Source organism: Ranitomeya variabilis, chromosome 4, assembly GCF_051348905.1.
Source record: "Ranitomeya variabilis isolate aRanVar5 chromosome 4, aRanVar5.hap1, whole genome shotgun sequence".
Lineage (NCBI taxonomy): Eukaryota > Metazoa > Chordata > Amphibia > Anura > Dendrobatidae > Ranitomeya > Ranitomeya variabilis.
This window is the reverse complement of record NC_135235.1, coordinates 343,350,221-343,368,267: the sequence shown is the minus strand read 5'-3', so window position 1 is coordinate 343,368,267 and position 18,047 is coordinate 343,350,221. Positions and strand designations below refer to the sequence as shown.

The window sequence follows — 18,047 nt, the reverse complement described above, 5'->3', positions numbered from 1 at the left end:
GTACGTCCCGGAGGTCGTCCGTCTGCAGATCCTCAAGTTGGTACATGACTCCAAGTTGGCTGGTCACAGGGGGGTACAGAAGACACAAGAGTTCCTGAGACGATTCTTCTGGTGGCCAACTTGCCTGAAGGATACCAAGGATTATGTTCTCTCTTGCGAGGTATGTGCCCGTTACAAGACTCCTCATGTGGCACCTACGGGTCTTCTACAACCATTACCTATTCCATCCCACCCTTGGGGGTCTATATCAATGGACTTTATTGTGGAGCTGCCTACATCAGGGGGCATGAATACAATCATGGTGGTAGTTGATCGCCTGACTAAAGCTGCTCATTTTGTTCCGTGCACCGGCCTCCCCTCAGCTAAAGATACAGTGAACTTGGTTATACAGAATGTCTTTCGGTTGCATGGGGTGCCGGATGAGATCATCTCTGACCGTGGAGTACAGTTCACTTCAAGATTCTAGAAGGGGTTTTGCTCTGCACTCAATATTAATGTCTGTCTCTCTTCTGCTTACCATCCCCAGACAAATGGTCAGAGTGAGCGTACCAACCAGATGCTGGAACAATATCTAAGATGCTATGTCAACCATCTCCAGGATGATTGGTTGGAGTTGTTGCCGTTAGCTGAATTTTCATATAATAATTCTCAGAGCGCCTCCACTAAATTTACAACTTTCTTTGCCAATCTGGGTTATCATCCGTGTATTTTACCTAGGTCTCCAATTAATTCTCCGGTTCCAGCAGTGGAGGAGAGTCTGACTGCGATGAGACAAAATCTGGAGATTCTGAAGGAATCCCTGACCACAGCTCAAGAACGTTATAAGAGATCGGCTGATAGATTCCGTAAACCTGCACCCATGTACAAGGTAGGAGATTCCGTGTGGTTAGCAACTAAGAATCTGAAGTTAAACATTCCTTCACAAAAACTTGGACAGAAATTCATTGGCCCTTTCAAGATCAACAGTATTGTGAACTCTGTGCCCTGCAGGCTGAAGCTACCTAGGACAATGAAGGTACACCCAGTTTTTCATGTATCTTTACTAAAGCCTGTATCTCCTAATACCTTCCAGGGACGTGTTGTGCCACCTCCGCAGCCTGTGTTGATTGATGGGCCAGAACAATTTGTGGTGGAGGAAATTATTGATTCCAGGATTCGCACGAATCGGCTCCAATATCTGATAAGATGGCAGGGATATCCCCCTGAGGAAGACTCTTGGGAACCTGTGGAAAACATCAATGCCCAACAGAAGATTTCTCGTTTTCATCAGAGAGTCCCTGAGAAACCAGGTCCAGGATCGTCCTGAGGCCACTTCTAAGGAGGGAGTAATGTCAGGACTCTGAACATTTTTTACCTTTTGTGCATTACTGCCCTTTTCCAACATGGCGTCTTTGGTCTCATGTGCACTTGTCTTCCTGCTATAAAACTCCACCCCAGCCTTCAGTCTGTGCTAGATTATTCTGCTTTGCATCCTGCTCCTGTTTACTCCCTGGCCTTGCACCTGCACCTGCTCCTGTGAACCTGTGTTAGAGATCCTGCCACTCTGCTCTGAGTTCCTGCTGCATACACCAGTGTTCAGTAATCCTCCTTCATCTGCTGCTCGTGTTACTTCCATCTGCATTTGCTGGACATGTAAGCTGTTTGCTGCTCTGCATAACCTGAGACTATTAACCAGGCCTCCCTGGTGGAGCTAACATATGATTTGAACTGCCTTATAGCATATCTATCTGTGTCTGGACTAAGTCAAGGATCTATTCGTGTCACGTTTCCTCAAGAATAACTGTGCTTCATAGACTTTCTGTTTGTTTGCATCTACCTCTGAAGTTTCCTATTGACTGCTAAGCTGCGTTCATTATTTGCACCAAGTGTTGTGGACTTGAGTTTCTCTCTGCACCTGTTTGAATCACCGTGTGATAATATAAACTTTACCACTTATAAAACTGTGTCCTGTTGTCTTGTTCCACGCAAAGAGTCTCCTGAATTATCCCCTATAATTGTTACAGGGTCTCTCTGAACATTTAAAGGATGCCTTGGCCCTGCATCCCCCGCCTGATTTTCTGGAAGAGGCTGTGACTGAGGCTGTCTGCATGGACTGCAGGCTGCGTGAGAAAGGAGTGGTGCAACATGAGGCTCCTCTGTTGCCTGTTAAACCAGAACCTTCTTTATCTGTTGAACCAATGGAGATGGGGGCTGTCTCTATTAAGGAAAAAGAGAGGAGACATCGTACAAAGAATAAACTCTGCTTCTATTGTGGAGCCCTGGGCCATTGGAGAAAGGACTGTCCCTCCTGTCCCCCGGGTCCCAAGGTTTCAGGAAATGACTAGGTCTGGGTAGCTGCCGCTGAGGCTACCCAGACCCACAGGTACTTTTTTCCTCAGTCTTCAAAATGTTGTTACAAGTGGAAATTGGGGTGAACAATTGTTTTTCACCCTCTTCTGCTTTTGTGGATTGCGGCTCTTCAGTTAACCTGATTGACTCGAGACTGGTGGCCCACTGTGAGATATGGACAGATAGATTGGAGAAACCCATGGGTGTGGTGTCTATTGACTCTACCCCTTTTACTAAGGATGGGATTCTTTCCATAACTAAAGAATTTGTCCTTAAGGTGGGCCCTGTTCATCTGGAGCATATAGCCTGTTTTGTTCTGGATGATCTCCCTGCTTGGTTGATATTGGGGTTTCCTTGGCTTCAATGTCATAATCCAGTCATTGATTGGGAGGCCCGGGAGATTGGTAAATGGGGGTCCAATTGTGAAAACAAATGTCTGAATTCTGTATCTGTGTCGTCCATCGGTCTGGAGGGTATTCCGGAGTACCTGAAGGACTTTGAGGACATGTTCTCCAAAAGTCAGGCAGAGGGGTTACCACTACCACTGCCCTTTTGATGCAGTTGGAGCGGCCCCCAGACGCAGGACAACAGGGTACTCGAATCCGGGTCTCTCGGTTCTGAGGATGTCACGGTGGCCCGACCCGGTCCGTGATCCTGCTAAGGGGCGCCCAATAAAAGGTGTAGGTGACAGTGTGGATTGCAGTAAATAATGAGGACACAGGGTTGCAGTCTCTTTACCTCTTTACTGAAGTCTTCGGCATCCTCAATCCAGAGCACTGCTAACAGGACTGGCTGAGACCGGCCGGTCCAAAGGCACATCCAGAGTTCCCTTTACAGGTGGAAATCAGTGTCCTTCCTACCAGCGCCTGTGTGTTGTAGTACCTCCCTGCTGAGCACCACGGGATAGTTCTCACAACTGTCGTGTATGTTTCTGTTCTTTCTCTCCGTCCCCCAGATGATATGGATAGGATGCACCCGTATGACGGGGTAGGCCTGGAGTTATTTTATAGGGACCCTAGAGACGCCCCTCTCCCACAATTGCCTCCATTGTCTTCGTTAGGTGTAAAGGTGAGACAGCCAACCTAAAGTTAACTGCCCGGCCGTAGTTCAAAGTAATGCATAGAGTCTCTTACTTCCTCGGCGTTCCGGCCGCCCGCTACGTGCCTCAGAAGGATGTTGCTGATCTTGAGGCATGACTCCTTCTGGTTCTATCTCCTTTGTGCTGTGATCCCGTTTCTCACTTCTCCACAATATGCTTCGCTTCGTGTCCTTTCTTAGGAGTCTGCCGCTATAAGGCACAGGCACGGCTCCGTAACGATCTGTCCTTTTCTAGGCCTCTGTCAGGTCCTCTCTCTAGCTCTCCCCAGCTACTTTTTCTTCCTGACTTCCTATCCAACCCCCAGTTTTACCCATGTGTGAGCAGTGCCCTAGTAGATAGGACCTTTTGCTCCCCCTGGTGGCCGGAGTGTGAAGTGTCATGTGTGTCTGTGATACCTGCAAGGTGAACTCTTTTAGTGCAATCAGACGTACCATCACTCTGTAGCGCCCCCACTGTCGCAGGGCCGAGGGGTACCCGGTACCGGGCCTCTAAGTCTCTGTTCTGGGGTTGTCACGGTGGCTAGACCTGGTCCATGACCCTGCTGAGGGGCGTACAATAAAGGTGGAGGGAATGGTGTGCGTGATGGTGATGATGTTGTCGTGGTGCGGTGCAGGTTGCAGTAAATAACGAGGACACCAGGTTGCAGTCTCTTTACCTCTTTACTGAAGGCTTCAGGATCCTCAATCCGGAATACGGTTAACCGGGCTGCGCAAGCCTGGCCGGTCCGATGGCACCTCCAGAGTTCCCTTTGCAGGTGGAAATCTGTGCCTACCTTCTAGCGCTTGTGTGTTGTAGTCCTTCCCTGCTAAGCACCACGGGATAGTCCTCACAACTGTTGTGTCTGTTTCTCGTGTTCCCTCACAACTCGATTCTGATGTTCTTCCACGTCCCCCAGATCTTATGGTTAGGACGCACCCGTATGATGGGGAGGCTGGGAGCTCTTCCGGGACTCTAGCGTCGCCCCACTCCTGTTGTTACCCCCCTGTGTCTTCCTAGGTCAATTGGGTGAGACAGCCCGCCTATAACTGACTGTCCTGCCGTAGGTTTGAAGTTTGGCCTGGAGCTCTATACTTCCTCGGCGTTCCAGCCACCGGTTATGCGCCTCAATAGGATGTTGCCTCGTCTTACAGCATGACTCCTACTGGTATTCTCCTTGTTGCGTTGATCTCGTTTCTCACTCAGCACAATGAACCTCGCTTCTTATCCTTTCTTGGGGTACCGCCGCTATATCGTGCAGGCGCGGTCCCGTAACGTTCTTCTCTGTTTGCTAGGCCTCTGCCAGGATCCCACCCCTGGCAGGGACCCCTCTGAATCTTCCCCTACAACACCCTCTGCCACAAGGTGTTGCCTGGTTCCAACCCAGCCAGCTTCTCTCTAACTTTCTGCCTAACCCCCAGTTTTACCAGATTGTGAGGAGTGGCCTAATACATAGAACCCTTAGCTCCCCCTGGAGGCCAGACTGTGAAGTGTATTGGTGACTGTGATACCTGGTCAGGAGAACTCCTTCAGTGCCATCAGACGTACCATAGCCCCCCTTAGCGGCAGAGCTCCAGTACTGCAACGACCAGGACTCTGGGGCGCTGCAACTCCCCTTAGTGGCGGAGCGACAGTACTGCAACGACCAGGACTCTGGGGCGCTGCACAATCAACCTGATTTCCAGGACTAAATTGCCCAAAGCCCGATTGTTTAACCTTTCTGGTTCCGAGTGGGCTGCCATTAAGGAGTATATATCTGAGAGTCTCCGCAAGGGACACATTCAACCTTCAGTGTTGCTGCAGGATTCTTTTTTGTAAAAAAAAGAAGATGGTGGTCTCTGGCCGTGCCTTGACTTTTGGGAACTTAACGAGATTACTGTAAGAAACATGTACCCTCTTCCACTTATTTACGATTTGTGTAACCAATTGCCTGGGGCCAAATGCCTTTGTAAGTTTGACTTACGGGGGTGCATATAACCTAATCCGGGTACGGGAGGGGGATGAGTGGAAGTCTGCATTTCTCACCTCTGAAGGGTTGCTAGAAAATTTAGTTATGCCTTTTGATTTGACCAATGCCCCTGCAGTCTTTAGAACTTTATCAGCCATGTGTTCTCTGATTTCATTGGGCGGTTTGTGGTTATTTACCTAGATGACATTCTGGTGTATTCATTTGATAAGCAGACCCATGTTGGTCACCTTCGAGCAGTTCTCCAAAGACTCAGGGAGAACTAGCTTTTCCCTAAGTTGGAGAAGTGCTCGCTTTTTGTCCAGGAACTGTCTTGCTTGGGGTTTATTGTCTCTAGTGAGGGGTTCCACATGGATCCCAAGAAAGTTCAGGCCATTGTGGATTGGGTGCAGCCCCAGAATCTTAAGGGTCTTCAACGCTTCTTGGGATTTGCCAATTACTACCGGAGGTTTATTAAAGGGTTCTTACAGGTGGTCAAGCCCTCACCAACTTGACACAGAAGGGGGCTGATGTGAAGAACTGGTCTGCCACAGTCGTAGCGGCGTTTCTATCCCTAAAAAATTGTTTTATGACTGCCCCGGTTCTGGTCCAACCAGACCCATTTAAACCTTTTGTGGTGGAGGTGGATGCCTCAAAGGTGGGAGTGGGGCAGTGTTGTCCCAGGTTCCCACCACCTTGACCAATCCAAGACCATGTGCCTTCTTCTCCAAGAAGTCTTCCCTTGCAGAAAGAAATTCTGACATAGGTAATCGGGAACCTCTGGCAGTTAAATTGGTCTTTGAGGAATGGAAGCATTTTTTGGAGGGGGAGGCTCATCCCATTACTGTGATAACTGATCACAAAAATCTGGCATACATTTAATCTGCTAAAAGGTTAACTCCTAGGCAGGCTAGATGATCACTTTTTTCCCCCGGTTCCAATCCTCGATCACGTTTCGCCCTGTTTCCAAGAATGCCTTGTCCCGGAGTCTGGACCCAGTTTCTCCTCCCGAGCCTCCATCATCCTTTCTTCAAACGGGGGGGAGTGGTCATGGCTGATGTGTCGTCAAGCTTGGAATGGAAGATTCAGGAAGCTCAGTCTCTGGCTCTCCCGTCCAAGCCAGCTGATAAATTGTTTGGTCCTGTTCAGTTTCGACTCAGGGTTCTTCAAGAGTTTCATAACTCAGCTCTGAGTGGACATCTGGGGATTTCGGCTACTCGTAAGGCCATTGCGAGGGTTTTTTAGTGGTCCTCGCTTAGGTCTGATGTTAAGAAGTTTGTGTCTCTTTGTGAAGTTTGTGCTCATGCTAAGAGCTCTCATAACTGCTGGCTGGGGAATTGGTACCCTTGCCAATTCCTAATAGACCATGGACACATTAGTCCATGGATTTTTTTCACCAGTCTTCCTCCTTCCAAGGGGAATACTGTCATCTGGGTGGTGGTGGACAGGTTTACCAAGCAGGCACACTTTGTACCCTTGGGGGTTGCCCTCTGCAAAGTCTTTGTCTAGATTGTTTGTTCAGCATGTTGTTCATTTGCATGGTGTGCCCTTGAATGTGGTGTCTGACTGTGGAGTGCAGTTCATGTCCAGGTTTTGGAGGGCGTCGTTTTGTAAAAGGTTGGGTATTGTGTTGTCCTTTTCATCTGCTTACCATCCAGAGACCAATGGTCAGACCAAACGGACCAACCAGTCCTTGGAGCAAATTGTACGCTCTCTTTCCACTTCCAGTCAGGATGAACTGGTCCGATGCCTTACCTTTAGCAGAGTTTGCGTTCAATAACTGTGTTAACCACTCCACGGTTACTTCCCCTTTTTTGTAATTATGGGTTTAATCCACACTTCGGGGAGTTTTCTCAGTTGGATTCTGGTTGCCCCGGGGCTGATATAGCTGTACAGCACTTGGGAAATTTGTGGCGGGTGGTCCAAAAGAATATTGTGCAAGCTCAGAGGAAGTTTAAAGTTTTTACAGACAGAAGACGGACTGTGGGACCCTTCGGGTTGGGGATAAGTGTGGCTGTCTACTAGGAACATTAAGCTTAGGGTTCCTTCAGCGAAATTGGTGCCTAAGTTTATTGTTCCCTATGTGATCACAGAAGTGGTTAACCCAGTGGCATTTCATTTACGTCTTCCATTCTCTTTTAAGATTCCCAATGCATTCCATAGGGCCTTGCTAAAACCATTGGGGGCTGTGGAAGAAGAGTCATTGGGTTCCTCGTCACCTGTATTGGTGGATAGTCAGGAGGAGTATGAGGTTGAGTGCATTGTAGATTCCCGGTTTGTCCATCGTTCCCTCCAGTATCTTGTACACTGGAAGGGGTATGGTCCGGAGCACCAGTCCTGGGTTCCTGCCCGATCAGTTCACATCGACTGTCTGGTGCAGTCCTTTCATGCCCATTTTCCTAGGAAACCTGGGAGTCCGGTGGCCCCCCATTGAGAAGAGGGTAACATAGTAACATAGTTATTAAGGTTGAAGGAAGACTGTAAGTCCATCTAGTTCAACCCATAGCCTAACCTAACATGCCCTAACATGTTGATCCAGGGGAAGGCAAAAAAAACCCATGTGGCAAAGAGTAACTCCACCATGGGGAAAAAAATTCCTTCCCGACTCCACATACGGCAATCAGACTAGTTCCCTGGATCAACGCCTTATCAAGGAATCTAGTGTATATACCCTGTAACATTATACTTTTCCAGAAAGGTATCCAGTCCCCTCTTAAATTTAATTAATGAATCACTCATTACAACATCATACGGCAGAGAGTTCCATAGTCTCACTGCTCTTACAGTAAAGAATCCGCGTCTGTTATTATGCTTAAACCTTCTTTCCTCCAGACGTAGAGGATGCCCCCTTGTCCCTGTCTCAGGTCTATGATTAAAAAGATCATCAGAAAGGTCTTTGTACTGTCCCCTCATATATTTATACATTAAAATAAGATCACCCCTTAGTCTTCGTTTTTCCAAACTAAATAGCCCCAAGTGTAACTAATAACCTATCTTGGTATTGCAATCCCCCCAGTCCTCTAATAACCTTGGTCGCTCTTCTCTGCACCCGCTCCAGTTCAGCTATGTCTTTCTTATACACCGGAGACCAGAACTGTGCACAGTATTCTAAGTGTGGTCGAACTAGTGACTTGTATAGAGGTAAAAGTATGTTTTCCTCATGAGCATCTATGCCTCTTTTAATACATCCCATTATTTTATTTGCCTGTACTGTCTTGTACTGCCATGACTCTGGTCAGGACAGAGTTAACTAGGATTGCCTCTCTTTGGTTTTGGGAAATCTATTTAATGCTGCTGGTTCCTGGGTCAGGTGTCAGTGATACTTCCGTTTACTCGGCTTGTGGTTGCTGACCCAGGGTACTCTCTGTAATCGCTGTGCCTCAGTGTGTGCATGCTTTGCTGTGTATGACTCACTTTTGTCCCCTGACTCCTGCCTCTGTTTTCTGCTCGTACTGTTCTGTCCTTCCTGGTTCTCTGACCCCTTGGCTTGTCTCGGTTTACTCTTTGGTTTTGTCCCTTGCACCTTGCTCTCGTCTGGCTTTTGACCCTCGGCTCCCCACTGACTACGTTGATGTTCTCTGTCCTGTGCTCCGTGCTCTCAGCCATCTCCCCATCCTCTCGAGTGGTAGGCCCACCCCTCTGCGGTCACGTGACTGTCTTGTCTCAGGTCCTGTGCTTACTGCGTGCATTAGCTCTCTGTGCACTGCGTGCTCTGCTCCTTACACCTCCATCCCTCTGTCTTGGACCCACTGATCGCACCATCTAAGCTTTCCACAGTGACACTGTCAGTGTCACTACAAGACCACTACCTTTTGCCAGAGTAGGGCCCTTTTGTCCCCATCTGAATTAAGTATATATTTGACTACCAATCCATTAATTCTCTATGGGACTGCTACAGAAAGATGTGTACAGCTGCTTTCCCTTTAAATAAATTATGTTAACTGTCTGAAATAGTCCCTCAAGTTCTTCAATCAAAATATAATAAATAAGATTAAGAATAATTTTATTTCTATAGCGCCGACATATTCGGCAGCACTTTACAATTAAGCGAGGACATTACAAAGTAACACATAGATCAACGGTTACAGGAGTATTGAGAGTCCTGCTCACAAGCTACAATCTACAAGGAAATAGGGGGGACACAATAGGTAGACCTTTCTTGTCATGTACGGTCCAGCCAACATTATTATATATAGGATATTCTAAATATAATGATTATACTCCTTCTTTTCAAAATGTTGACCCCTGGAAATCATCATAAATGACCTCACCTCTTGCATATGAGCCACAAAATTGCAGCAGGACCTCTCCACCACCTCTACTTTGTGTTACATGAGACAGATATGCAATGATCAATGACCTTTTCACAGTTTGCTCTTGGGCTGGACAGCCTCCATTCGGCACTGTTGTTAAATAGCTAAGGGTAAAGGGGAACATACAAAATAGAGCTGACATGTATAGTTGCTAAGACTTAATTGTTTTATTCTGCCACTGTAGAACAGTAATCAGTATTTTAACATTACGTAAAAACAATGATTCCTAGAAAGCAACCCTAAAAGGGTTTGTACCATAATTTCAAAATATCACCTATCCACAGGATATAGCCTTCAGTTCATTTGGGGTCTGATCTCCCCCCGATTACAAGAGTATTTGATTTGAATGGAGTGTCGGACAAACATCCACAGTGTTTCTCTATTTAAAGTCAATGGGACTGATGGATATATATGAGATCAGGGCTCTATTTCTGCCGAGAAACAGCATTTGGGCCCTCAGAAATTATCAAGTCATCACCTATTCTGTGGAGCAGCGATAACATGTATTCCCAGTACAATTATTTTGATGATCTCAATAGAAAGGCAAATAGGTAGTAGTGTAGGACTTATACTAAATGCTTTCTCCAACATCATCGCCTCTAATTTCTGACATTTGTGCTGCTCACATTTCTAACCTTTAGTTATTTGCTCTTTTCTAGACTACCGAATTAACAACATTCAGCTTCCACCTTCTTCCATGAAATATAATACCATGTCCTTCTCTCGGTCTTTTCATAACCTCTCTCACTTACCACCCTCTTATGAATCTGCCATTAAGTCTGACATCAGCAGGTATTCTTCTCTCAAGCGCCTAGGTATGTGTTCCTCTAGATTGTGCTTTACTCATGTGTGTTGTGAATGATTGCACCAAGGTAAATATGAATGCTTAGCATAGAAATAGAATAGAACTAGCATACTTACTTTATTTACTGACCGATTGCACTAAAAAAAGGAAAACAATATAATTATAATAAAAGCCTTAGCAAGATCAAGAAATATAATAAAAATACTTGTATGTATATACATTGTATACGGTAAATCTAGATAGTATATACCTTTGAAGGAAATGTCACATATATTAAATTTCTTAATTATATCAATATATATTAGGTATTCACCAGTACGGCTTCTGACAGGTCACTGATCCCTCACTGACCTCCCCCCAGTTTACATAATATATGTGTAGCTTGGAAAAAAATCCCCTTCTGCAGGTTAAGTGCCAACAGTGTCACCTGTGCTGCAGCCTGATCTCATATGTAATGTGTATATAATGAATTTGTTTGAGGTTATCATGAAATTCATTAAAATAAACATCTATTTGAAAATTACCCCGATTGTGCAGGCGTCAGCTGCGCCATCTTGGAGGAGGATTTTTTTTTTTCTGTACAAAGTTGTCTCCTCCGGCACCATTTTTAAATGCATTTTTTCTTTTTTTTATGATTTTCAGGATAACCTCAACAAAATGAATTTTATACACATTACATATGCCATCAGAAGGGGATTTTTCCCAAGATATGTATATATATATATATATATATATATATATATATATATATATAATATTCATTATGTAAACTAGGGGGCAGGTCAGTGAGGGATCAGTGACTTGTCAGAAGCCATATTAATGAATACCTAATCAGCGCTCCACATGAAGACCCCCACCGGCCGCCCCGGAGCACAGGCATATCATTAACTCAAAACTGAAAATAATGATTAAACAACAACCAAAAGACGGATTTCATCACCAGGTCTCATTCAGTATAACAGAGCCGACCTGACACTGTCTGTAGGTTATAGTCCAAAAAGAGAGAAAAAAGGTGGCACTCATCATCTGGTAAAATATTCCTTTATTTAGTCCATAATACGGGTACAGCGGGAGAGGAGCGGATATCTTCTGTGGACAATGGATATTTCGTGCTAGCTGGGCTTCAACGGGTTGTAGGCTAACAGAAAATGACAGAGCACCCTGATAAGATAATGAATCACAGGTGATTCCAGTCAAGTAGGTCTGGAACACCAAGTCAATCCTCCCAGCTAAACTGAAAAAAAATCACAGAAAATGTGTTAGGATTGGCGGAACGCACCAAATAATAATTAGAGAGGATATGAGGTGCGTTCGCAGTCCGGGGTCCACCGTGCAGAAAAGACACCTGCTGCTCGGTAATGACGGACTATATGGCGGTATAATGTGAATACACACACGGGTTAGCTTCACCCGGTATGAAGGAAGCGAACCCTTTTGTGTCACAGGGCCGCGATACCGCACAGAGAGTGCAAGCAAAGAGTCACAGAACTCTGTCCCAAGACTCAGGGAAAGAGTTCCTCTAGACCTCTTGTGCTCGACACTGCTACTGGGGTGTCAGAGATTAATCAGAACTAAAAATTTACTGCACAAGTGTGCGTGCAGAGCCACTCTGGTGCACACCACTAACCACCCAAACTTAGGCCAGGAAAGCGCACTATTAGCGCACGGCGCCGCACTGACGGTCACTGCTAACAGATGCAGTATCGTGTGCTAGATGTGCGGGATAGCACTGTCAGGTGCTAGGTAGCTTCCACCATTCGCGAGCAGTCAAAAACTCTAGGGATGGGAATGATTTGGAGTTTTCGTCCATCGACAGGCATACATCCACACACACACGTTAGCAAGTTTACACTAGCGCATGGCCGAGGGGCCATGTGAACCTTTTATAGTAGTAGCGCTCTGGGACCTTCCTGATGGTCCAATAGGAGCTGCAACAGGACCTGAGCATGTGACCCCTGACCTCCAATGGGAGGTCGTCCCGTGGGCATGCTCAGTATGAGAAAAGCAGGACGTAGTCCCTGAAAGGCCTGTTCGCTGCTGATCAGCAGTAACCAAGCGCACAGTATCAACTTGAGCCAAATGCTGGGACTGATGTCTCTGCTGAGCAGGTTCCACTGCGGCCGGAGGAGAATGGGAGACCCGCAGTGGACATTGTTTGAGATTACCCCTGTGCAGCGACGGGAACCCAACACCTAACAAAATGGACCAAAAAATATGTGTAAATATACCTTTAAATAAAAACAAACCAATGTGTACTGTAATATAATACCCATGAACAGAAATACCGTCTTATCTATTTTGTAATTTAGTCCAGAGGGACCCCGCACCCGTGTGTGCAGAATCCATCTGGACTCTTTTTGCAACAAAAGCTTATGGAGATTGCCCCCTTGTGGAGGCAAATGAACCTGTTCCAATCATGCAAACAATAAGTAAGTCCGTATTCCCTGCATGCTTTTCCTGCATATGCTCAGCTAGACGCCTGGAACCTTTACCTGTAATAATGGATCTGGAATGCTCACGGAACCGAACAAACCACGGGCGTTTGGTCTTACCGACGTAAAAGAATATGCATGGACAAAAGATAACATACACTAACAGACAAGTCCTGCATGAGATAAAATCCTGGACCTGGTGATAAATGGGCCAGACTGTAAGTATCTTATTGGCTAAATTAAACCAGCAAAAGGAGCACTAACCACATTTGAAGTTACCTTTTGGTTTGTAACCATCCAGCCAGGTGCTCTGTGTGGAATCTATCCGATTTTGCACTAGCTGGTCCTTCAAGTTGGTACTTCTTTTATTAGCAATTAAGGGTCTACGGAACAACATCTCTGTCAAATCTGCATCTTTGCTCAAGATGTGCCAAATTTTGTTTATAGATGCCCTGATGTGGCTGTCCATTGGGCCGAATTGAAAACAAAAAACAAACCTTTTTTCTTTTTTGGGATATCATGGTCAATATTCATACCTAATAGATCTCTTTAGGATGAAGCTGCCCTGTTATGACCCCAATGGCGAGGGTCTCAGAGATATCAGCAAGTCTGCAAGGTACAAAAATCCAGCTCATAGGTCAGTGGTAACTGGGTTGACCATATATCTACTCCTAACGCCAACACTAGAAGTAGCCGGGGAACATGCCTACGTTGGTCGCTAGATGTCTCGCGCCAGCCAGAGAGCTAACTACCCCTAGAAGAGGAAAACAAAGACCTCTCTTGCCTCCAGAGAAAGGACCCCAAAAGTAGGATAGAAGCCCCCCACAAATAATAACGGTGAGGTAAGAGGAAATGACAAACACAGAGATGAACTAGGTTTAGCAAAGAGAGGCCCACTTACTAATAGCAGAATGTAGTAAGGTAACTTATATGGTCAACAAAAACCCTATCAAAAATCCACACTGGAGATTCAAGAACCCCCGAACCGTCTAACGGCCCGGGGGGAGAACACCAGCCACCCTAGAGCTTCCAGCAAGGTCAGGATACAGATTATATACAAGCTGGACAAAAATGCAAACAAAAACAAATAGCAAAAAGCGAAAAAGCAGACTTAGCTTAATCAAGCAGGAACCGGATCAGAAGACTAGAGCACTACAGATTAGCTCTGATATCAACGTTGCCAGGCATTGAACTGAAGGTCCAGGGAGCTTATATAGCAACGCCCCTGACCTAACGACCCAGGTGAGCATACAAGGGATGAATGACATACCCAGAGTCCAATCACTAGTAGCCACTAGAGGGAGCCAAAAGGTAAATTCACAACAGTACCCCCCCCCTTAGTGAGGGGTCACCGAACCCTCACCAAGACCACCAGGGCGATCAGGATGAGCGGCGTGAAAGGCACGAACTAAATCGGCCGCATGCACATCAGAGGCGACCACCCAGGAATTATCCTCCTGACCATAGCCCTTCCACTTGACCAGGTACTGAAGCCTCCGCCTGGAGAGACGAGAATCTAAGATCTTCTCCACCACGTACTCCAACTCGCCCTCAACCAACACCGGAGCAGGAGGCTCAGCAGAAGGAACCACAGGCACAACGTACCGCCGCAACAAGGACCTATGAAATACGTTGTGAATGGCAAACGACACCGGAAGATCCAGGCGAAAGGATACAGGATTAATGATTTCCAATATCTTGTAAGGACCAATAAAGCGAGGCTTAAATTTGGGAGAGGAGACCTTCATAGGAACAAATCGAGAAGACAGCCATACCAAATCCCCAACGCGAAGTCGGGGACCCACACCGCGGCGGCGGTTGGCAAAACGCTGAGCCTTCTCCTGTGACAACTTCAAGTTGTCCACCACATGTTTCCAGATCCGCTGCAACCTATCCACCACAGAATCCACCCCAGGACAGTCAGAAGGCTCCACATGCCCCGAGGAAAAACGAGGATGGAAACCAGAGTTGCAGAAAAATGGCGAAACCAAGGTGGCAGAACTAGCCCGATTATTAAGAGCAAATTCAGCCAACGGCAAGAAGGTCACCCAATCATCCTGATCAGAAGAGACAAAACACCTCAAATACGCCTCCAGAGTCTGATTAGTTCGTTCCGTCTGTCCGTTAGTCTGTGGATGAAAAGCGGACGAAAACGACAAATCAATGCCCATCCTACCACAAAAGGATCGCCAGAACCTGGAAACAAACTGGGATCCTCTGTCCGACACAATATTCTCAGGAATGCCGTGCAAACGAACCACGTTCTGGAAGAACACAGGAACCAGATCAGAAGAGGAAGGCAGCTTAGGCAAAGGAACCAGATGGACCATCTTGGAGAAACGATCACATATCACCCAGATGACAGACATGCCCTGAGACACCGGAAGATCCGAAATGAAATCCATAGAGATGTGTGTCCAAGGTCTCTTCGGGACAGGCAAGGGCAAGAGCAACCCGCTGGCACGAGAACAGCAAGGCTTAGCTCGAGCACAAGTACCACAGGACTGCACAAATGACCGCACATCCCTTGACAAGGAAGGCCACCAAAAGGACCTGGCCACCAGATCCCTGGTGCCAAAAATTCCCGGGTGCCCTGCCAACACCGAGGAATGAACCTCGGAAATGACTCTGCTGGTCCATTTAGCAGGCACAAACAATCTGTCAGGTGGACAAGAGTCAGGCCTACCAGCCTGAAATCTCTGCAACACACGTCGCAGATCTGGAGAAATAGCTGACAAGATAACTCCTTCCTTAAGAATACCCACAGGTTCAGCGACTCCAGGAGCATCAGGCACAAAGCTCCTAGACAGAGCATCTGCCTTCACATTCTTAGAACCTGGTAAATACGAGACCACAAAGTCAAAACGGGAGAAAAACAATGACCAGCGGGCCTGTCTAGGATTCAGGCGTTTAGCAGACTCGAGGTACATCAGATTTTTGTGATCAGTCAAGACCACCACACGATGCTTAGCACCCTCGAGCCAATGACGCCACTCCTCAAATGCCCACTTCATGGCCAACAACTCCCGATTGCCCACATCATAATTTCGCTCTGCCGGCGAAAACTTCCTAGAGAAAAAGGCACAAGGTCTCATAGTAGAGCAACCAGGGCCTCTCTGTGACAAAACGGCCCCTGCCCCAATCTCCGAAGCATCCACCTCAACTTGAAAGGGAAGTGAGATGTCAGGCTGGCACAAAACAGGCGCCGAAGTAAACCGGCGTTTCAACTCCTGGAACGCCTCCACGGCAGCAGGAGCCCAGTTAGCCACATCAGAGCCTTTCTTGGTCATATCCGTCAACGGTTTAACAACGCTAGAAAAATTAGCGATAAAACGACGGTAGAAGTTAGCAAAACCCAAGAACTTCTGAAGACTCTTAACTGACGAGGGTTGAGTCCAATCATGAATAGCTCGGACCTTGACTGGGTCCATCTCCACAGCAGAAGGGGAAAAAATGAACCCTAAAAAGGGAACCTTCTGTACACCAAAGAGACACTTTGAGCCTTTAACAAACAAAGAATTTTCACGCAAAATCTTGAAAACCATCCTGACCTGCTCCACATGCGAGTCCCAATCATCAGAAAAAACCAGAATATCATCCAGATAAACGATCAAAAATTTATCCAGATACTTCCGGAAAATGTCATGCATAAAGGACTGAAAAACTGAAGGTGCATTAGAGAGCCCAAATGGCATCACCAAGTACTCAAAATGACCTTCGGGCGTATTGAATGCGGTTTTCCATTCATCTCCTTGCTTAATGCGCACAAGGTTGTACGCACCACGAAGGTCTATCTTGGTGAACCACTTGGCACCTTTAATCCGGGCAAACAAGTCTGAAAACAGCGGCAAAGGATACTGAAATTTGACAGTGATCTTATTTAAAAGCCGATAGTCAATACAAGGCCTCAAAGATCCGTCCTTTTTGGCCACAAAAAAGAATCCCGCACCAAGAGGGGAAGAAGAAGGACGGATATGCCCCTTCTCCAGAGACTCCTTGATATATGAACGCATTGCGGTATGTTCAGGTACCGACAGATTAAACAGTCTTCCCTTAGGAAACTTACTGCCTGTAATCAAATCTATTGCACAGTCACATTCCCGATGAGGAGGCAATGCACTTGACCTAGACTCGCTGAAGACATCCTGATAATCAGACAAATACGCCGGAACTTCCGAAGGCGTAGAAGTAGCAATAGACACGGGCAGGGAATCTCCATGATTTCCACGGCATCCCCAACTTGACACTGACATTGCCTTCCAGTCCAAGACTGGATTATGGGTCTGTAACCATGGCAAACCCAAAACAACCAAATCATGCATCTTATGCAGAACAAGAAAACGTATCACCTCCCGATGTTCAGGAGTCATGCACATGGTAACCTGTGTCCAAAACTGCGGTTTATTTTCTGCCAATGGTGTAGCATCAATACCCCTAAGAGGGATAGGATTTTCTAGTGGCTCAAGAACAAAACCGCAGCGCTTGGCAAATGACAGATCCATAAGACTCAGGGCAGCACCTGAATCTACAAACGCCATGACAGGATACGATGACAGTGAGCAAATCAAAGTTACAGATAGAATAAACTTAGGTTGCAAATTACCAATGGCGACAGGACCAACAACCTTAGTAAGACGCTTAGAGCATGCTGAGATAACATGTGTAGAATCACCACAGTAGTAACACAAGCCATTCTGGCGTCTATGAATTTTCCGCTCATTTCTAGTCAGGATTCTATCACATTGCATTAAATCAGGTGCCTGTTCAGATAACACCATGAGGGAATTTGCGGTTTTGCGCTCCCGCAACCGCCGGTCAATTTGAATTGCCAGGGCCATGGAATCATTCAGACCTGTGGGAATGGGAAAACCCACCATCACATTCTTAATGGCTTCAGAAAGGCCATTTCTAAAATTTGCAGCCAATGCACATTCGTTCCACTGGGTCAGCACGGACCATTTCCGAAATTTTTGGCAATACACTTCAGCCTCGTCCTGACCCTGAGACATAGCCAGCAAGGCTTTTTCTGCCTGAATCTCAAGATTGGGTTCCTCATAAAGCAAACCGAGCGCCAGAAAAAACGCATCAATATCAGCCAATGCCGGATCTCCTGGCGCTAGCGAGAAAGCCCAATCCTGAGGGTCGCCCC

At 46.5% G+C, this 18,047-nt stretch overlaps 1 protein-coding gene across 4 annotated transcripts in view; it reads left to right on the top strand.

Annotated features, from left to right (window-relative positions):
* The window catches only part of SHISA7 (shisa family member 7), a 592,632-nt gene that overhangs the window by 562,329 nt on the left and 12,256 nt on the right, over positions 1–18,047 (top strand). For 3 of the 4 annotated variants that reach the window (XM_077250683.1, XM_077250682.1, XM_077250680.1), the window contains one exon: positions 10,321–10,476. The exons of the other annotated variant lie outside the window; for it this stretch is intronic. In XM_077250683.1, coding sequence (XP_077106798.1) covers positions 10,321–10,476 — 156 coding nt within the window. The remainder of the gene's footprint in view (positions 1–10,320; positions 10,477–18,047) is intronic. 4 annotated transcript variants of the gene reach the window in all.